At 35.6% G+C, this 22,336-nt stretch overlaps 1 protein-coding gene across 4 annotated transcripts in view; it reads left to right on the top strand.

Moving 5' to 3' along the window:
• OPA1 (OPA1 mitochondrial dynamin like GTPase) overlaps positions 1-22,336 on the top strand; it is an 89,841-nt gene that overhangs the window by 337 nt on the left and 67,168 nt on the right. Inside the window, exons 2-7 of one of the 4 annotated variants that reach the window (XM_059163115.1) lie at positions 6,312-6,630; positions 7,285-7,381; positions 8,974-9,081; positions 9,580-9,633; positions 10,317-10,384; positions 18,877-18,987. In XM_059163115.1, coding sequence (XP_059019098.1) covers positions 6,312-6,630; positions 7,285-7,381; positions 8,974-9,081; positions 9,580-9,633; positions 10,317-10,384; positions 18,877-18,987 — 757 coding nt within the window. The remainder of the gene's footprint in view (positions 1-6,311; positions 6,631-7,284; positions 7,382-8,973; positions 9,082-9,579; positions 9,634-10,316; positions 10,385-18,876; positions 18,988-22,336) is intronic. The other 3 variants (XM_059163117.1, XM_059163118.1, XM_059163119.1) reach the window with 3 other exon arrangements.

Here is a 22,336-nt window from a genome sequence, read left to right as displayed (position 1 = left end):
GGAGGATTCCGGGATATTTTTGAGGACCCGTGGTTACAGGAGCTCTGACCCGGCTTCCCTGAGGGGCCGGCTGCAGTACTGGCCCTTGTTCCTGTCCTGTGCCACTCGAAGATTCTGGGCTCTTTTCAGTCTTGGCCTGTCTCTGTTGTCCTCTTGTCCCTGCCTCTTTCACCTTTCTGTCCTTGCTGTTATCTGGTTGCTTCTTGTTTCTGCCCTCTGCGTCCCTGGCTCCTGGCTCTATTCATGTGTCCCCCTCTCCGCCTTTCAACTCTTTCTTCTACCTCCACGACAGGTGTACGTTGCTCTTGCGGGTACTCGTTCTTCTCCCAGAGTGAGGAGGCTCTGCCTATTGTCCTAATCGTCTGAGTTGACTTGCTTTGGAGTCTGATCTGGTTAGTGACGCAAATGGTGTCGGAGATGGTGATTAGAGATGCCCTCTCAATAGCAGCTTTTCAGCGTTTAGGGAGGAAGACTTGCTTTGGATGAAGAGTGGTGAATGTAGCACCAACTTTCTTATCACATGGTTATTGCTGCCCTGGCCTGGTTTAATTCCAAGTAAAAAAAAAAAATCTTAGGATCCTTTCATTCCTGTGGGTTACTATATACATTTCAAAAAGATTTAAATTTGACTTTATCTTTAAATGTATTTGTGTTCTGATATCCTTAGATACTTTCAGGCTTAACTTATTGTTGCAGGCTGTTGATAAGAAGTAATATGCATCAAATAGGGTTGAAAAAACTTGGTTTTCCTGAATTAGCCTCTCACCACCTGTCTTGAATTTTTTTCATATTGTTTAAAGGGTATGGATAATTGATGGTTTTTATAAGGAATGGTATCCATTTTTTATGAAGGTTGAGTCTAAATTTAGAACTGGATGACATACAATAGTTATAGTCAATTAGAATAATTGGATAGTTATTTCTAATTTTATGGAATTTGAGTTTCTGAGTAAATCTACAGCTCTTGATACTGCAGTAAATTATTTATTACCTTTTTATTTCTACTCCCGGTTTCCTGGAGAAACATACCCAATGCTATTTAAATAAAAAGGGAAAAGGCTTTGCAGAAAACATCATGCTTCATTGGGACAATTGAGACATGTGGGAAAACTTTAAAATTTGAACTTAACAGACTGATTAATAACTGATATTTGTTTATTCGGGTGGATGCTGTTGGGCTAAATTGTTTCTTAAGTTATTATGGACTCCACAGAGTCATGGCTTAAAAGTGTTTATGTTGATAGCACAGTTTAGCTTTCTTGCAGAAGAGGAGTTGTGGAAGGTTAGAAGCGTCAAGCTCTGGAGTTTTTCTTTTGCTGTATTTGTTTTGCATGTTTGTTATGAAGGAGTACATTTAAATTCCCATTCTTAAGCAGATCGGAACATAAACATTTTTTTGATATAAGGTATGTAAATGCATACTCACTGACAAATAACAAGATAGTGACCAACATTTATTTAGGTGCAATAAATGTTTGGTAAATTTGTTGAAAAAAGAATTCATATTAGGAGATGTTATATACTTAAAAGAGATGATAGATGAGAGAGAATACATGATTTCAGGAGTCATGGGGGTGGTTGTTTTGCATCACATTGATTTTTAGTTTGGCCAAATATAGAAGTCTATATTCAAAATACTTTTTCAGAACGGTAAAGGCATTGGTACATTTTTTTTCTAGAATCCTTTGTTACTAATATAGACTCTCAGGACAATCTGATTTTTGTGTTTTTGTAGGTATTCTGCTTTTCCCTTCACAGGAGCTTTCAGGATCTTGGCCTTATCTTTAATTTCTCAAGGCTTTGTCCTTGAGAAAGGTATGGGTCACCCCCACCCAAATCTGGCTTGGTACTAGTGGGCCTTTCCATTAAAAAGATTCTTTCTTTAGTTCTTCGGTTTTCTTTATTTTCTTCCTTCCATTTTTCCTCTTTTTTTTTTTTTTTTTTTTTTTGACTCCTGTTAGATGAATTGGTCTTCTTAGGTTGATCCTGTATGTCCATGATTTGCAAAATATGATCTGTGCTTATCATATTTAAAAAAAAAAATAGTAGGCATATGCCACAAATGTGCATATACACACTTATTTTTGAATTACATATATCGCTGTATTACTTTATTATTTACATTATAATTCTACCCTAACATAATCTTGAAAGATGAGATCCAAAAAAACACTGTATTTAGAAGCGTTGGTACTTTTTCCTGAATCCCAGTGAGTTATTTTGTGTATCCTTTGAAACATATTCCACACACACCCCACTTTGGATACCAATTCTCTGAGTCACTTTTTTCTCAGGGTTTCCACCTTTTTTCTTTATGTTCTAAGTTCCCAGGAGTTTCCTTAATACATTTTTTGGTGTTGCTGTTCTTTTTTTTTTCTTAATGTACTATTACAGCTTTAATTTCCATGAATTCCTTTCAAGCCTGTATTACACTCTTAAACATATGTTTAATTCAATAAACTTTATAAGAGCATCTTAGCAGTAGGACTCCTTGGGTCTTGAGTTTATCTAATTTGGATATATATTTGGATTAACTCCTTTTTTGAAAAAAGCAAACAACTTTTGAGGGATACAGTGTACTCATTGATACATTAGTAGAGGTTAGTGCGGTTAATGTTGAAATGACATTTGTTGAGTACTTACTCTATGGTCATTGCTAGGTTCTTTCACCTTTTGTTTTGTTTTTTCTGTTGTCCCAATTACATATGTTCGTTCAGTGAATTTATTAAGCATCTACTACTTGTGAAGCACTGGGCTGGGCTTTAGAAATACAGTGAGAAGCAAAACAGGATCACCCTGGCTTTATGAAGACTGCAGTTTACTGGTAGAGACAAATATTAATCCAATAATTACACTATTACTTAATACCAATTTTATGTGCACTGAAGAAGCTAAGAAAAGTAGCAAGGGACTCAAATTAGAATGTAGGTCCAGGAGAAGAGGGACTGCTGAGGTGAAACCATTTGTGACCAGAGTTAACAGGAGTAATGGGAGTTAAGTAGGTAGAAGAGTTTGTCCAGGCACAGTGGGTATCAGGGCCTTGAGGTGGGAAGGAGTATGGCACAGTTGAAAACTGGTCTGGGTGGAGCTGGGAGGTGAGAGGGAGAGAGGCAGGACCAGACCACGGAGAGTTTGGATTTTATTCGGAGTGTAGGAGGAGGCATTGAGATTTATGCAGGTGAATGACAGTGATCAGATTCACATTTCAGAAGAGTGCTCTGATTGTGCTGTGGAGAACACCGCAGTCAGGACTGCTAACAGCAGCCCAGGTAAGGAACCCTGGTAGTGGAGATGGGAGAAATGGAAGCTTCGAGATCTGTGTTGGAAGTAGAACTTGAGGATGAGGAAGGTATCAAGAATGAGCCCCAAGCCTGTGGCTTGTGCAACTGCCAGACAGATGTTTTTGCCATTTCCTGATACAGGAAGTACTAGAGAGGGTCTGGGTTTGAGGGGAGGGAGGAAAGATACCATTAATTTGAATTTGGACATTTGGGATACTTTTAGATATCTAAGGGGTGGTGTTCAGTAGGCAGTTGGACACAAGGCTCTGGAACTTAACTATTTGTATTAGATGTAGAAGTTTGGAGAAACATGAATATGTATATGGTAATTGAGGAAATGAGTATAGGTAAGATTAGCAAGGAAGAGTGAATAGAATGAGAAGAAAAGTGACTTTACATCTGAGTCCCATGCTCCCAGCATTTAAAAGGTAGTTGGGAAGGGGTGCCTCGGTGGCTCAGTTGGTTGAGCATCTGATTCTTGATTTTGGCTGGAGGGGTGGTCTCTGGGTCCTAGGATCAAGCCCATGTTGGGCTGTGCACTCACTGGGGAGTCTGCTTGGGATTCTCTTTCCCTCTCCCTCTGCCCCTTACCCTCCATGCTCACAAGCTGTCTGTCTTTCTAAAATAAATAAATCCAAAAAAGGGGGGAAGGGGTAGTTGGGGAAGAGGTGGCCTGAAAAAGAGTTGTCAGTGAGTGGGGTAAAGCTAGTGACTGTTGGTATAAAGGAGTTCCTGCAAGGAGGGGTCAGATATTGCTGAGAGAGAGAAAATGAGAATTGAAAAAATAAATGCCCATTGGAAGGCATCAGGACATTCAGTAAGGGCTGTTTCAGTGAAGTGATACAAATGGAAATCAGGTTGGTTTGGCTTTTAATAGAATAGCTAGAGCAGGGAACTGGAGGTTTTTTTCCATCTCTTCTTTAAATTGAGAGAGACTTGACTAGTGATTCCTAAATAGGGAATTCAGAGGAAACAGAGGGAGTTGCCTTTGAAGGGAAGAGGAGTACTTACTGTAATCTTACAGGACTCAGGGTTCAGGGCTCCGGAAATTCAGGGGGAGCAGCTAGAGGAGGGTGGGCGTAGATGCAATAGGAAGCAAGGAAGCAACAGCATGTCTCCTTCAGATGGCTTCCATTTTCTCCAGAAAATTGCAGGAAGTATAGGAGAATATGGGAGGGTAGAGGAGTGGGGAGAACATCCGAAATGGTCCTAGCAGAGAGTGGAAGAATGGATTGTTAAAGTAGGATTGTCAAGCATTCTTGGAGCCAAGGTGAGATGTGTGTCCAGTAGGTACAGTTTTCTTCAGTAGTGCTTCATTCCATTGGTACAGGCTTAAAGTGATAAGGTTCATCTAGGGTTTGCATTTTGCCAGACAAGTGTAACAAAAAGCCAGAGGGCAATTGAGTTTAGAGTATTTGTAAAAGAGTCATTGAAACTGTGAACTATGAACTATGAACTATTTATAAGGTGGGTAAGGAGGTAAATAGATAAGGTAGAGACTAATAGGTTAAGAAGAAGATAGAAGGATCCATGACTTGGTTCTTCCAGTAAGATCAAAGATGGTTGTAGTGAAGGGGTGAAGGGGATTATGGTCTGAGAAGAAGATAACTTAGATTAGTGAGTATTGACAATATAACTCTGATGTAGCTATTATCCCATTTTAACAGATTTTTTAAAACAGCCTTTGGCAAGTTCATAATTTGCCCTTGACTGCACAAAACTAAGCAGTGAAACTATAATGGAACCAAAGTTTATCTAGCTCAAAACACTAAGTGGCTGTAAGAAGAGAGCTAAAAGAAGTTTGAGCTAAATATTATGGAACCGTGGGCTACTCGCCCCGCCCAGTTGGTTAGGCTCTTGATTTTTTTTTTTTTTTTTTTTTTTTTTAAATATCTGTAAGTGGCAAAAATGTCAGGATTACTATTTGCTTCTTCCCTTGATTCCCATGTCAGTTCATCATTCTGGTATCTGTCTTTCGTTTTTCAGTGCTGCCACCTCAACTCACTCTAGCTTGTTCCCCTATATCTGCACAACTGATATACAGTCACCTTATCACTCCCCAAATTACCAAAAGCTCGGTGGCTTCAACAGTAAACATTTATTTCTCACAGTTATTGGTGGCTGAGAGCTCCAGGATCAAAGTGCCAGCATATTTGGTGTATGGTGAGGACTCTCTTCCTGGCTTATAGACAGGCATCATCTTTTTGTGACCTCACAAGAAAGAGAGGGGACAGAGAGATATATGCCATTTATTTCCTTATAAAGGCACCAGTCCCAACACAGGGGCTCCGTGTCCATGACCACATACAAAGCAAATTACCGCCCAAAGGCCTCACCTCTAAATACTTCATGTTGAGAATTAGGCTTCCATATATAAATTGGGGGAGGACACAAATATTCAGACGGTTGCACATTGCTTTTAGTATCTTCTTTCATTACTCTTTAATTTATTCTACTCAGAAACTTTCCATCAGGTGCCTTATATACAGTTAATGATTTTTCCTTAGTTTCTATCCCTGGGCTGCTCAGGATCCTGAGACCTAGAGGAGAGGCCAAAGAATAGGTATTCTAAGCTGTTGGAATTTTTGTGCTTAAAAGCAGGGTTTGCATTCATCTTGTTTTCCAGTTTTATTGACAGCGAATAGCAGTTAATAAAAGAAGTAAACGAGAGGACAGGCTCTGGAGTCCCAGCTCTTGGGTTTGAATCGTATCTGTGTGGACATGGGCCAGTTATTTATGTGTGTGTGCCACCTTTTCCTCATTGGTAGGATGGAGGTAATACTGGCATTTTCACCATAGGATTTTTAGCAGAATTAAAGGAGGTAGCGCATGCTGCATGCAGCAGTGCCTGGCGTGTAATAAATGGTTAGTAAATGGGAGGTGCGGTCCGACATAGTGGGTTTGAACACATGCCCGCAGGTGTGTTTTCTCTTGTGCATATTGCTTTTTTTTTTTTTTTTTTTTTTTTTTAAATCATTTCCTTTGCACTATTACCCAGTCTGATCTTTGTCCCATGCTTTTTTTTTTTAGTGAGGTCTGCCAGTCCTTAGTGAAACATAGCTCTGGAATCAAAGGAAGCTTACCGCTACAAAAACTGCATCTGGTTTCACGAAGCATTTATCATTCACATCATCCTACCTTAAAGCTTCAAAGACCCCAATTCAGGACGTCATTTCATCAGTTCTCCTCTTTAACTAACCTTCCCTTACGTAAATTGAAACTTTCTCCAATTAAATATGGCTACCAGCCACGCAGGAATTTTTGGCCAGCGAGATTAGCTGCAAGACTCTTAAAACTTCGCTATCTCATACTAGGATCTGCTGTTGGGGGTGGCTATACAGCCAAAAAGGTGAGTCGTTTCCATTGCTTTTTCAGTTATTTTAGCATGATTATTTGAAGGGTTTATAGCACAAATCATTTTTCTTTAGTGCAATAGACTGTAATTTGATATTTAAAAATGTAGTGTGTATCTCTACCATGTGCTAAGTTGTTTTAATGATGCCAATAGAAAACTGCTCTCTGAATCTTGGTTATACTTATAAGAGATCGGAATGGCCCTAATGGAAGGAGCATTGGGCTGGAGTGAGGTCACCTAGGTTTGATTTTCAGCTTGCCACTTAGTAGCTCAGACAAGAAAGTAGGTGGCATGCTAACACAACCACTTTTGGGCAGCTTTGAGAGTAGAGTCAATGTGTCCTGACCCCTGGCTTGTCTTCTGTTCTACAGTATTGTTTAAAGCCAAATCATGAAACCTGTTTGAAATAAGACTATCTTTTGAATTTTTACATTTTCCATATTTTGTAAAGGAACATTTACATATTTTATATGCTGGCCAACTAATTTATTTTTAGAAGAGCCAAGGCTACTTTGTTTCTAAAATATTTGAACATAATACATCATTTTTAGTAGATTAGCATGTTTTAATTAGATAAATTAAGGTAGTTTTTCTCTATTTTTGTATGACATTCAGAGCATTTGATTGGCATACTTTCTTTTCTTTTAGACTTTTGATCAGTGGAAAGATATGATACCTGACCTTAGTGACTATAAATGGATTGTGCCTGACATCGTGTGGGAAATTGATGAGTATATTGATTTAGGTCTGTATCATCAACATTAAAACGTGTTTCTTGGTTATGTCTTTAGGAAAGAGAAATAGTGGTATTGAGATTTTCTTAACTCATGAGCTTACTGTGTAGCAGTTTTATTTGAATGATAGACGTAACAGAATATCAGAGAAAAAATTGTTAGGAAAAAAAAAATAATGCCCTCACCCATCACTCACATTTTCTTTTAGTTGTAGCTAATCTGTGTGTGTGTTAATATTTTAGAGCCATAGTGAACATACGCTTTCATTTTTTATCTTTTGCTAACTAATAGATTGTCAGCTAAGCAGCCTTCTAGACATCACTTTCAGTGTTTTGTATTATTACCCAGAACAGATTCACCGTGACCTACCTAACTAGTTAATTTTGACTAGCTCCCTTGTTTACCTCCACTTGTAACCAGGTCCCTTAAAGTCTGCTATGTGTCCAGAGTAATTTCTCCCCATAGTCAGCCACTGTTCCCTTTTTCTATAATGGGTAAATGAGAAAAAAGTATATTTGATAATTTTGATTGCCAAGATTAAGCTGAGTAGTTAAAAAAAATTTTTTTTGAATGAAATTATTTTCCTCAGCCTCTTTTTTTTTAGACTCTAATTTCTTAGCCTAGGTGTATATGGAGGTAGAATTGACCTCTCTGTTTTTACTCACACGGCATTTCCTTAAAGAGAAAACTGTGTTGCATTGACAGAGGAACCTGCAGGAATTTGAAGTATTCTTTGAGTATTTTTCCAATCTTCATGTGGAGAACTTTCAACTTTGATATATTTGCCACAGTGTGGGGCTGAGGGCCTGAATTCTGAAGCTGGCCTGGCTAGGCTTGAAGCCTGACTCCCCACTTGTTCACTGTGTGCGCAGGTCCAGCTGCTTAACCTCAGTGGCTCAGTCCCTCACCTGTAAAGTGGAGTTGATGATAACTGTTCTGTAGGGTTGCTATGAAGACTAAACAGGTGAATGCTTTTTATAGCACTAGAACAATATCTGACATATATCCTTATTTTGAGAATATTTATGTGTTCCATTTTTTAAATGAAGCTAGCAAAAATAAAACTAAAGCGTGCTTTGGGCTCTTAGACAGTTATTTCTAAGTGGTAACAAGTGTGACTTTTCTGAAAGTCTGTGAAAGGACAGAGAAAAGTAATGGAACTCTGTTTCTGAGCTTGAACTGAGAGTTCATTACTTTTTTTGAGTTTGGACCAGGTGTTACAGGAGGCGTTTTTCTCTTTTTTTCTTTTATTTTTGGCCTCTTCACTGTGACTTTCTCCTTAAAACTACCTCTGATTCCAATACAGTGTTAACCTTGTTAATTTCCTGCTTGTTTTAAGGCATTTAACTTATAGATCAAAGCTGTCCATCTAAGCCAGACATTGGTGAGTCTTTTTAAACAAATTTCATGGCTCATGGAATATCCTCAGAATTACACATTGTTTCAGATACATGTAGCAGTTGTGGTTGTAATAGGGAGAAAAATGCAAAAAATATTTTAATTTAAATTTATATATGACACTTATGTATGGTATTATTTAAATTTTATAAATGTTTTAATAGTGAAATTCTTATTTTGAGAATTTTTTTTTTGTCTTCTCCAGAGAAAATTAGAAAAGCACTTCCTAATTCAGAGGACCTTGCAAAATTGGCACCTGACTTTGATAAGATTGTTGAAAGCCTCAGCTTATTGAAGGACTTTTTCACCACAGGTAAGGAAGGACCTATTTGATCTCACTTAAAATGTCAGAAACCCAGGAGGAAAAGTACTGAGATATATTCATTGTTGATTCCTCCCTTTTAAATGAAAACAGTTAGTACAAATGAAAAACAGGTTTTTGAAAAAAGGACACACAAAGTTTTGGTGCTCATTGATTTTAAATTTTGGTTAGTGCAACAAAAATGAAAATTTGTAAGAGTTTAAACATGCTTGGCTTTAATCAATGAGGGAAAAAGTATTTCTTGTTCCTGACAAGTAGATGAGACTTCCTATGTGCTTGCTTTTCATAATTGGTTAGACCCAATTTGGTGATTTTAAGACAAACTTAATTATGATGGACCATAATGAGTGGAATTTATTGAGGTTAATCCTGTTGTATTTGCCCAATTCATGCCCTATCATGATATAACTCTGAGATCTCAGACATACTTGTTTGCTCATTCCTGTCAAATTTTACATTTCTATTTCCCCTTTTGCTGGTTTTTCACAGGTCACAAATTGGTTAGTGAAGTCATAGGAGCTTCTGACCTACTTCTCTTGTTAGGTGTGTAAACAGACATTTTTGCTGACCTTAACATGCCTTTTAAATGCTTCTAATAAACTAGTTGCAAATAAAATTTCAGACCAAATTTATGCTGCTTATGCTGAATTTTAAAACTCCAGAACTATATTGGGCAAATTCTTTACCTTACAGGAGAAAATAATGAAATAATTATTTTGCAGTAAAACTAAAATTCCTAAGTATGTATCTATAAGATTAAAATTATTACTGCTTAACCAAAATATTTTCTCAACATATCACTTGATTTGATTGTTTCTGATAATTGAAATGAAAAGTAATTTTAGTTTGTCTCATCTGCCCTGTCACAGTTGACATTTTAAATTTATTTTGTTACTATCTGTGGTCGGTAATGGCAGTGGTAAATGGCTGAGCTGTAAGTACTCTCATGGAAAATAATCCTTATCAAATATTGTCTTCTCTTTTTTTTTAATTGAAATTTTCAGTGGAATTTTAAAAACACGTCCTATAATACTCAAAAGGGGTTTTTTTGGTTTTGGGGGGGGGGTTTGCATAGGTTACCAGTATGTTCCCTAAAATAGGAATAGCTTTTATTTTTCAAAAAAGTGATTTTTTTCTCTAAAAATCTACTTGCCTTTAAAGTAAGTTGGAATTTGGACTTTTGACAGCAATGGAGAATTTAAAGGACTGCATTATTTATCTTTAAGGTTCACCGGGAGAAACAGCATTTAGAGCAACAGATCATGGATCTGAAAGTGACAAGCATTATAGAAAGGTAAGTACAAAGGAGAATTTATCACATCAGTAGTCCTGAAAGAGATAAAATAGTTTTTACCCACCCAGAAGATTTGACAGCAGTAATATCTGAGGAGCAAATATAAAAACATCTAAGTAGAGATGTTTTTAATCTTGGTACAAAGTGAAGGTACTGTGTGACAGTTCTGGAAATATTGGAGAAGGCCATTTCTTTCAAATATGCTCTATGAAATACTAGTTACAAGCATTGTTTTCAACAAAAGGCTTTATTGTTAAATATGTATAGGAAAAGCTGATTAAGTAATATAAGCAGGCTTTTCTTTTCCCTAGGACTTCTCAACCTTAATATACTTGTTGTGCATTGTGAATCCCAGGAGAAGTCAAAGTGTACGGAGTCGTCCAGATTTATTTAGCAACAGAACCTTTTTCCATGAAATACATTCTAGGGACTACTGTTTTCATGGCATATACCTTGGGGAAATATTAAGGGAATAGGAAATGGGCCGTTAGGGGCCGTTAGAGGATAAATTGATTCTCTCACATTAACAGTTAACAACTGTGTATGGATTTATTTCGGTTATGTCAATTTCAGTACTTGTGTTAAAATCCATACGAATATTTGGGAGAGCTACTGATATAAAATAACATATGCATTGCTCTTTATTTATATTCATATGTTAACCTGACATTCTCTTAGTCTTCATTTTTTTCATCTTTTGTAATTGGTGACATAACTGATTCCTTGGAAGTTTTTCTGAAATAATATTTATATAAACAGATACCTAAAAAAGATATTTAATGAACATTTCAGAATTAAATATGGAATATGTAACTTTTATATTGAAGGTTATTATGGTTTTTATAAATTGAAGGGAAATTAATTTTATGTTTATTTGGAAGGCAGAAAGAAAATAATTGCTGTGTGTAGGTTTCCATCTTTTCTCCTTGTCCTTTAACTTTGAACTTTTTATACGATATTCCAAGTTTGAATTCTAGTATTTCAAAAGACTTTTCTCTTGCCTTTTGACTAGATCTTTCGGAGAAAACATTTTAAAATGTGTGTACATATGTGTGTGTGTGTGTGTATAAGTATATTTGCCTTTTAACTTGATCTTGTTTGATATCTTTTCCATTGGCATTTTAACAAAAGGAACACCCTTGACTATTCATGCTACTGGGGAGAAAAGTTTGAATAGCAATTAGCCTATTATGCAAAGCTTATTTTGAGCCAAGGCCTTGTCCCTTAATGCAGGTAGACTTAATATGCAGACAACAGCTAATCTAAGGAGGGGGTAGGAACCTCTCTTACTGGATTAGTAGTGTAGTTTTAGAGTGATGAGGCCTTGTTGCCTAGATCATTTAGGGGAGGTCCACATCTTTGCTCTTCTCTGGTATGGCCAACAAGGATTGCTTTGGTAAATGAAAAACCTGTTTCAGGGTCTAACTCAGATAATCTCCTTAAAATCCTGCTAAGATGCTTAACGAATAATTGGTAAGTGATCAGGAGCTTTGCAGTACAGAAGAAGCAAAAGAATGGATCCCTAGGAATATAATTATAGTCTTCAGATGATATTTTACACAATAGACATAAAAGTAAATTTACTGCTTTATTTTATAAAATAAATTTATAAATAATTTACCTTCGCTTGAAGGTAAATATTCTCATCTACTAGTTCCTTTTAACTTCTTCATAACTTATGGGGATTATCTTTCCCATTAAAAGCTCAGCAATTAATATTACTAAGTCTAGAGTTGTAATTAAGCTACTTTCATTACGGTTTAAATTAATTGTAGCAAATGCTAGTGTAAGAATTTATTATACAGGAAAAGTATTTCCAGCCTCAACTAGTGGTTTTGAATTTTGTTAATATGCAACATTATGGGTTTCAAGGCTTGGTATTTACCTATGATACGCTTACCTATGAGAGCCCCAGATTGAAATTGGTATTCAGAGTTTGAAGCAGTCATGTCTTAGCTTAATGGTTGTCTGTGTTGTACCAAAATTTCTGGCCAGACTTAGACGACAAATGTAAAATTTAAACTACAAATGTAGGGACACCTGGGTGGCTCAGTTGGTTGAGCAGCTGCCTTCGGCTCAGGTCATGATCCCAGCGTCCTGGGATCGAGTCCCACATCTGGCTCCTTGCCCTCCACAGGGAGCCTGCTTCTCCCTCTGACTCTGCCTTCCACTCTGCCTATGCTCGCTCTCGCTCAGTCTCTCTCTGAAAAATAAATAAATAAAATCTTTAAAAAAAAAAATAAACTACAAATGTAAAAGTAAATGTGAATCAATTATTTTTTAAAGTAGTGAAACATTTCTACAGCTAGAACTAGAAAAGAGATTTGTCCTTTCTAATAGAACACAGGGGCACCTGGGTGGCTCAGTCCATGGAATGTGCCACTGAGTTTCAGCTGGGGTTGTGATCTCCCCATCCTGAGATGAGGCCCTATATGGGGGGGGTCCCCACTCAGCAGGGAGTCTGCTTCCCCTCTGCCTCTCCCCCTACTCATGCACATACACTCTTTTTCTCTCTCCCCCTCCCCCTAAAATAAATAAATAAATTTAGAAAGAACAGGAATAGGTAGGACCTTTCAAAATCAATTGAAGTGAAAATGACGGAGTTGAGAGAATACAGATTCAGATTGTTGGACTTGAGTTAGACGGAATGAATAGCACAATGAACTGATTACCTGTGGCACCCGGTCTGGGGTCACTAGACTTTTTAAGTACTCTGGAAAGTTGTAATTGAGGTCTACCAAAAGTCTACAAAAGTGAAAAGCATGTATTTCTGCATGATGCTGCACAGGCTAACTAAATATCAAGTTTCTTTGACTTTGCATGGATTTATATCCATTCCGTTTATGGACAGTAGTTACTTACATCATTTGACCAGAAGTTGTGATACGTATTACCAAATTTAAAAAATGGAAAAATACTAAAACCACTTTTCAATAAATGGTGTTAGTCAGAAATTTTAGAATTTGTATCCACTGAAGAGAAATATTAGAGCCCTTGATGTCAACTGAATAATATCCTTGAGACCTGGAGACCTTCAGAACCACCTGAAGGAAAATTGAGAATTGAAGTGATGAGCCTTTTTTAGTGAATAATTTGCAAATCTGCAGATTTCTATATATCAGTCACAACATAGATAGGTGACAAGATCACTTAGTGAATCTCCTTTTTTTGGATTCAGTAAGACTGTCTGTGACTAGTGAAAACTAGCTTGCTAAATGACAGTTATTTTCTGTGCTTTTGTTTTATCATGTTTTTGTTTGGTCAGAAACATCTCACAGAAGAAGCAGTATGGTCATTCTGAAGGTTACAGACACATTTATAATTTACAGGAAATATTTGAAGGACCTTTTAAAAGTCTAAATCATGAAGAATGGGGATACTGTTTTAAGTATAATTATTAGGTAGTAATTAATGTTCTTCCTTTTCACATGTTGCTCTAATTCTTATTTTTGTGGCTTTACTTCTGTTGTACCTTCCAGCTGAAATCTCTCTTCCCTTTTCTGCCAAATTTTTTCTCATCCTTAAAGCCTTGCTCTGTTGTCCTTTTCATGAAACCTTGCATAATTATTTTAGTATAGTTTGGAGTATAGTTATAGTTAACTATATTCTTAACACTGAAAACAGTTGCCAGCTAAAACATTATTTACTTCTGCTTGCATTCTATCATAAAATCTCTGTCCTCAGAACACCTAGGATAATACTGAGCTTTTAGCAAAATTGAGTGATTGATTTAACACCGTAACAGAGATGCTAATTGAAGTATATAAATTTCATTTAATGCCAACAAGTAGGCCACAAAATTTTATATAATATGTGTTCGCTCTGATCACATGTGAATTTTCCTTGGCCTTTGGTATTTGGCAGCTACTGGGGAGCATAGGAATACAAAAGTAGTACCAATGCTTGGTAACTATAATGAAACAGCACTGCTTAAGTGGGATTTATGTTTCTGGCATTCCTCGGGCAGCAAATAATGCACTCACTGTGGCAAAATGAAATTCCCACCACCAGCATTATCAAGCAATCACAGATCAGTAAACTTAAGTTTCCTGAGCAGCTAACTGGCAACAACTAGAGTAGGTTAGAATCTTAGCTAGGAAGCCAACCCACTTGCGCACCAGAGTACAGTAGTTAGGAAGCAGAGGGATCAGAGGAAGAAAAGCAGGGAAGATCTACATGAAGAGAAATGGAATGGCAAAACAGGCAATCCTATTTTATTCTTTCATAAGCACACTGTCCTTTTACATCTTTTAAGAAACGTTAAGTACATATTTTGTATTTAATACTATTTTTTGGTAACAATTTAGAACAAAGGAGATTTGTAGGAATTGTAATATAATATAATATAATATAATACAATATAATAACTATCCATAACAGACTGATTTATTCATCTCTTAAAAATGATCAGTTGTAGAAATTGTCTAACTAGTAAAATAGGAAATGATATGTCTGAATAGAAGCAGGTTAAATAATCCAAATGGAAAGACATATTTCCTTCTGATATCCATTAATAGACATTTTTCCATTGACCATAAATACCTTGAACAGTACTATGTATTACTGGGAGGGGGAAAAATAGTTGTTTTTAGCTAATCAAATAGAATTATTCAAATTTTGAAAAGTAGTTTAATGCATACCAGTATTTTTTGAATGAAAGGGAAAAGAAGTCTTCACTTTCATAAAGTTCTTTTCTAGACCCAAGTTACTTTTAAAACTAATAAAGCAGAGGTTAGCACTTTTCCATAAAGGTTTAGATAGTGAATATTTTAGGTTTGTAGGCCCAAAGGTCTTTGTGGACTACTCAGCCAGTCCACCTTCTTAGTGATTCAGAATGCCTTCTGGTGTATTGTAGTATTACCATTTTCTTCTTTTAAATGTGGATTAAATCGGATGGAATCAAGGCTACTTTGTAAATAGACCATCATTGCAATAAGACAGTATCAGGCACAGATTTTGTAGTCACACTGCCTGCGTTCAGATCCCGTCCTGCTTGCTTTCTGAGCTATGTGATCTTGGTTGGACAAGATCAAACTCTGAGTTGCTGGTCTCCTCTCCTGTAAAGTGCAGACCCCCTGCTTGATAGGGTTGTTTTATGTATAGCCCTTTAGCACAAGATCTGCACATAATAAAACTAAACAAATACTGCCTATTAGGGTGATGATGATGGTGATGATGGTGATGATTACCTTACATTTTTAATCACTGTATGAGTTTATCACCTATTAATATTATTTGATGACTTTTCTCCCCTTTTCTTAATTTCTGTGGAGTCTGTTCTGGGGATTATGAAAAATGGGAAAATAGATTATGGGGTTGATGTATAGCTTACTGACAGAATATACATTTTTTTGAAAAGCCATTTTGGATTTTTATACTAGAAACTTCGTGTGCATCATTATTATTAGGTAAAAGTGGTCATAATTCAATTCACTGAAGGAGCAAACATGTGCCAGGCTTTTCCTTAGGTGTCAGCTGTAACACATCTCAAGTGTCAGGTCTTATTCTAGGTGGTGGGTATGCAAACAGTTTAAGGGCCTAGTTCTGCTATGAATTTTTAAAATGCTGTTATAAATACAGTATTTTAAATGTATTCATATATGAATGACTTCTAAATTTAAGATTATTTAAAATCTTTCCTATCGAAAGGAAAGACTTTAAGGTTTTCACAGCATTTTTGGCTGATGTTTTGGTTTCTAGAGTTATCGCTGATTTTCTTGATCTAATAATTTAAAAATCTGACAATTCTATAGAAATATGAGACTGTGAGAGTTGCAGTATCAAATTGACAATAACTAAGAGATGTTTAGAGAGCATATCATCTGTAAATAACTATCATCTGTAAATAACTATTGTTATTTACATTATTTTTACATGTATTGTGTACGATTTTAACATAATTACGTGCTATTTCTTGATGGAAAATGTCCGAGGTTGGGAAAATATTTATTGAACAAAATATATTTTGTTCATTTGTAGCCACATTTCTTTCCCTTCCTTATTCCACATGGCCTTAGCTCAGAAGCTGTAGTTAGGGTGAGATTTGATGCCCCAAAGTGAATAACAGTAACTTCCTTTAGTCACGTAACATAGTGTAAGTAGTTTTTTCCGTGTCTAATTCTTTTCTTCCTAGTCTTTTTAGGAGGTAACAGTTAATTTCAGCTACCTTCACATAACAGTGCTTCAGTAACAAACTTGGAAGGAAAGTGAGGTGTCACTAGAAAGAGGGTGTTTGCTTATAATATAATAGATATTAAGTATTTACCGTATAATTTATATAGAGATATATATGGATTTGGGAGGGTATTTAAGCTATAGGTAAAAAGGAATCGTGTGCCTGGTAGACTACTAGACAGTTAAGAAATGTGGAATATTTGCTTACTGCTTTGACATTGTATAAGTTAGAGTATTGGTGGTATGTTAATCAAACCACAGGTACACTATTGTATAAGCCAACACAAGAAACCTGTAAAAGGATATTATTTTGAGACATCTAAACATTTGGATGATGAGAAGTGATTATAGTAGATGACTAAATTAATAAAAATAAGTTGGATTACTCTTTTTTCTGCTTCATGAGAAACAGTCATACAAAAAAATGAAAAAATGACAGGTGATGAGGGGAATGAGGAGGACAGTGAGAGTAGTTGGTTGGCATTGTCTTTTCTTTATAGATCTATCCATGACCATAGAAGTGTTCATTTAGAAGAGTTATCTCTAAAGACAGCCACAGGTTTTTGTAAATACATTTTGTATTGTTGAATTTGGAAACAGATGTTGACAGTTCAGTTATGTCACCTGCCATTTTGATGTTCTCTCGTTTGTCACACAGAAATTTCAACTAGTTTCATCCTTTGATGTATAGTAAATCAACCAGTTTCATTACTGTTGGCACAGCCTAATGTATTCAGTCTAAGAATCAGACAAAAATCTCCCAAATTATATGCTAATACTTTCCCTTAATTTAAAATGCCTTACTGTTTGTATTTTTTTCTTTTCTGGGAAAATTTTATTTATAGTAGAAGTCTTTGGGTTATATAAAGTTTAAGCCTCTGGATGAGTCTGCTAGTTAAAATTTTGAATGTAATGTTAACCAGCATTTTAGGAAACTTTCTAGTTGTATTATATAAAATATAATATTTGGACAATTATTTTAAAAAAACTCTGAAGCTATTTGAAACTGCCAATTTAGATTATTTTAATGAGTTTAGTTTTCCTAACTCTTATTTTTATAATGTGGTAAAAATTGAGCCCATTGTTCTCCTAGAACACTGTTCTTGTACAAATTAGTGACCTCATTCACTGAAATTTTACCCTTTTTTGAGTGTCTAATTGAAAAAATATTAGGCTTGTGACATTGTCAATTCTTAGTTGTTTTTTCTCCCACATCTCTTGAGGTCTTTTATCTGATAAAAATACTGTACAGAAAATAACATGTATTGAGTACCAATCCACATGTAAATACATTGTGATAAAAATTGTACCAGTTAACATTTCACGATTATTAAATGGAATGAATTTTAAACATAGGAATGCTGTTTGTGTTGTATATGGGTAACTGGGTTTTGTTTCATTTTGAATTTTCAGAATAACTGTATTATCTCCAAATCTGAGTTTTGTTTTTTTATAGTACTTTTGCTTTAGTAATTGATAGATTTTTACCTATGTTCTTAGAAGCTGCTTTTACTGAATGTCAGAGCAGCTCATAAAAAATGAAAATTCAGTCGAACTACTTACTTTATGTAGTATAAAGTTAAAACAGTGCCTCAAACATCATTCTTTAACTTGGAAAGAGATCCTAAATTGTAGTCATATAAGCTTGTGTGAGAAGGTATATAGAATATATGAATTAATGTAAAACTGTGATTAACTTGATGCTTAGAAACTCAAATTAATAGTTTTGAGGGGCTGTAATCTTAAACTGAAGTCATTAGATAGCAAGGAAAAAATACTTAATAATAATTTACTAATTAAATAAGCTACCATATATACTCCAGTCTTGTGAAAATTATGGTTGAGAATTAAATGATTTTTTCCCCTTTTGATTCAAGTGAGGAGCATACACTAGTTCATATTGGCAATTCAAAAATAAGCGTTGAAAAAAATAAAAATAAAAAAAAAATAAGCGTTGAAGTAATAAGTTGTTAACGACAAGCCACTTTCCTTGAGCATTCCAGTTAGTCTAGGTTTTACTGTATCTTAATATTATATGTCTTGCTCATTTTATTCAGCTAACAGTCACATTGCTTTTCACTTTTTAAACTCTGCTGTTTTATATTTCTGACAGATCTAGTTTTAGTGAGGGGGGAAAATGGAAATGCAATATAGAGCCCTATTATATAGCGGCTCGAGAGGTACAGAAATGCATTTCCATTTTTGTTAGAAGCTATCCATTCTTCCCTAACTTACACCTGTTCCTTGCTTGTGCCCTTTGGTTTAACATTGTTCTCCTCCCCAATTTTCCTCTTCTCCTCATTGTAAACTCATGGCAGGGTCTGCTTGGTGAGCTCATTCTCTTACAACAGCAAATTCAAGAGCATGAAGAGGAAGCACGCAGAGCCGCTGGCCAATATAGCACGAGCTATGTCCAACAGAAGCGCAAGGTGATGGATGATTTAAGGGGGCTACTGATGTGTTCACACTAACCGGCTATTGCTGCCAGGATCCCGTCACCTTAATCCGTTTGTGGACTCCAGTGATGGGAAATTATTTTTAACAAAGTAAAAATATAAAAGACACCTAATACAAATATGTAACTTTCCTGGAGTGGATTAATAAACCCAAAATATTAAACATAGGAATTTGTTTTCTGAAACTGAGATTCTCTGTGAGGGTCCATGGATTTGTATTTAGAGAAGAATTATGAATTGTGGTTCACTTGGTCCAGTTACTGTATGGAGGCACCCCAGTTTGTAGCCAGCTTGTCTGTGGTTCACCCAAGTTTTCATTCCTAAAATGTAAAGGATTACTGTGGATGGCCACTATTTAAATTATCTAAAGAATGAAATTTACTTGTTTTAGTAAAATGGGTTAGCAGAAAACATGGCTACTTCTTGTAGAAGAAAATATTCTGCTATAAATTTTGGGCAAAATTATTCAAATACACCCTGATAAACTCATTGATTATTTCCACAGTCATCAGTGAAGTTAGCACAAATAAATTTTCACCTTGGACTACTGAAGGATTGAACATTGGAAATTTGATATGATTCAGGTCCTAAAGAAGAGATTCTAATAAAAGTTGGCATAAATCTGTACAAATGTTTGGTTATAGGTGTAATTAAGAAGTCCTTAAAAAAATGCTTTTGGCTGTTAAATGATCCCATGGTGTAGATCCCAAGGTTAATGTTCTGAAAAGACTTGAGTCAAAATGAAAGGAATGTAATGACTTCAGAGTTACTTCTGAGATCTTGACATCAGCTTAATTAGGTTACATTTATTAGATCAGGAAAGTTTTAAAAGTGGTATGTAAGTTTTACTCAGGAAAAGAGATTCAGCCATTTAATTAGCTTCCTATAGGTTCTGGTTTGAAGTCAACCAATATTGTAATGATTTAATTACAACCAATATTGTAATGATTTAATGAAGTTTTGCTTACTAACCTTATTACCTCATTTGGTGATGGGTAATACTTGAAAGTACTCCTCACAGTTTCATTTATCTTTTCAGTGTCATTTCCTGACTTTTCTCAATTCCATGGCTGTGGAATCAACTCTTGTATATTTAACTTTCAGTGAATGAACAACATAGGTAGAAATTGAAAATAAGTTATTTTCCTATTTGATTAAGTTAAAGTAGATGCCTTAAACCAAAAAGGACTTATTTTAAGTGGTGCTTTAGCATTCTCTGCTCTGTATGTCTTTGAAGTGCCATAAATAGTCTCACAAATTGGATGCTTAAGCCGAGCCATCTGTTCCTTGGGTTTGTTACACAATGAAAGGAAGGAGTTACTATGTTCTGGTATGTTAGAAATATGAAGAGCTCTACTTAGAATTTCTTGTTTTCTCATAATGGTAAAATAATTTGAAATGAACCCCACAGATCTGCCATCCTTAGATTCTAAGATATGGCTTAAGATTATTGATACACTTTTGAATCAGATGATTAAAGGGATCTTAGTAGTGAATAATGTTAATTTTCTACATTGCTCAAGGTTAGTGTTCATTTGAGGTCTACTTTACTAGGCTGCTTTCAGGTTTAGAAATCTCATTTCTATTTCTGATGTCATCAGATTGTCCATGTAACCCTTTATTTTGCATTATCCCCATTTGTAAAACAATAGCTGGCAGGATTGCACCTCCGTGTGTGTGGCTTATTGAGGCATACTCAGTAAGTACCAAACAGTCTGGCCCACTCCGGAGTTACACCATGCAAAAGGAAATGGAACTTCAAGAACAATTCACGCTCTTCTGTAATGACATCATTCCCTATCTGTCCTGAAAGATCATTTCCTTACTTCACCTTCCCCTGTTTCTCCCTATGGTAGGGACACAGGTGATGTTTCAGCCCTTCACTGTCCTCATGATCTGAACCCCAGTTCATGAGATTTGTGTCATTCCTCTAAACATTTGAGGTTTTCTTGAGGTGCAAAACCACAGCTTTTTGTTGCATTTTAATCATTCTTCCTGCCTTATCTTCTTGAAAATGTAGGTAGGCCTTAACTTCTTTATATCTTATTAGTAGCAGCTAATAAACTGTCCCTATAGCTCATGCAGAGACAGTAGATTCAAACTGCCTTTGGTAGTTCTGCCTCCTATGAATACATAACATATGTGGAAATGTTTACGAGTCCTTTACCTATGTATTTTGGTATTTGAGAATGGCCACAATGGCTTAGTAGGAAGAAACACTTAAAATATGAAACTCAGGCTTGGTTTTGTGAGGAGCTAGTAAAGGTTTTTCTTTTTCAGCTTTAGCTTGTTTCTGCGGAGGATTCCGCTCTTTCTCCATCAGTTTCACAGCCCTGGAATTGTAGAAAAGCTCTGGTTTCAAGACCATTGATACCCATTTCTGTCAGGGTGAGTTTTAAATTAATTTCATAATGCAAACTGAATATATTGAGCAACGGGACAAGAACTTAACTCTTGTCATAAGTGGCAGAACTGTACCAGCGACGTGCGTCAACATTAAATATTAAATATACCCAGAACATTAAATATACAACATTAAATATACCCAGAATAGGTGACAGGTGAAAAGTCAGATGTGCTGTTCCCTTAAGAAAATACGGAAAAGTATCTTCTCATTTCTTTAATATTCACTTCAGAAACCTAAATGTTTTCATCTTATTTGCCAGAAAATATTAGGTCTTATTCTTGACTCCCACCATAACACCTGTCTTAATATAATGTTAATTTTGATATTCCATTAAACTGAGCAGATAGGAAGCATAGTGATAAGTCTGTGCATGAGTTATGCCTAACACTTGTGCCAAAAGGCAAATGATAAACCTAAAGACTCCTAAAAATACAAATTTATAAAAATCTGAAGTCACTGCTACTAAATACTAATGTTAGCATAAAGATTGTAATTAATAGTCTAATAACCTTGTATCATTTTAACTTACCCTTTTTATGTTATCAAATTACCAAGTTAACCTTCTGTAGACCTTGGTTTACAGTAAGCATTCAAACTGTTTTGGTGTAATTATATTAGTTACTTAATTATTGTCCCAGATGTAGAGTACTAGTGGATTTTTCTGTTATAATTTAGGGTATATTGCATGAAGCCATTAATACTCACATTCAAAACTAAAACAGTTTATACTAACACTGCTTATATAGTTCATACTAATTAGCTGCAGTCAGATGAGTTTTTAATGAAACAGTTACCTTTTAAAATGAATTGGGAATTTAATCGACATAGCACAGTTTTTATGATTGCATTATTATAGTATGATGGCATGCCATATGAAAACAATATGAAATTATTTATTTCTCCATCGGTCTTCAA

The sequence above is a fragment of the Mustela lutreola genome, chromosome 2 (genome assembly GCF_030435805.1).
Source record: "Mustela lutreola isolate mMusLut2 chromosome 2, mMusLut2.pri, whole genome shotgun sequence".
Taxonomy (NCBI): domain Eukaryota; kingdom Metazoa; phylum Chordata; class Mammalia; order Carnivora; family Mustelidae; genus Mustela; species Mustela lutreola.
The sequence above is the reverse complement of the archived record's forward strand: the minus strand, read 5'-3'. Positions and strand labels throughout refer to the sequence as shown.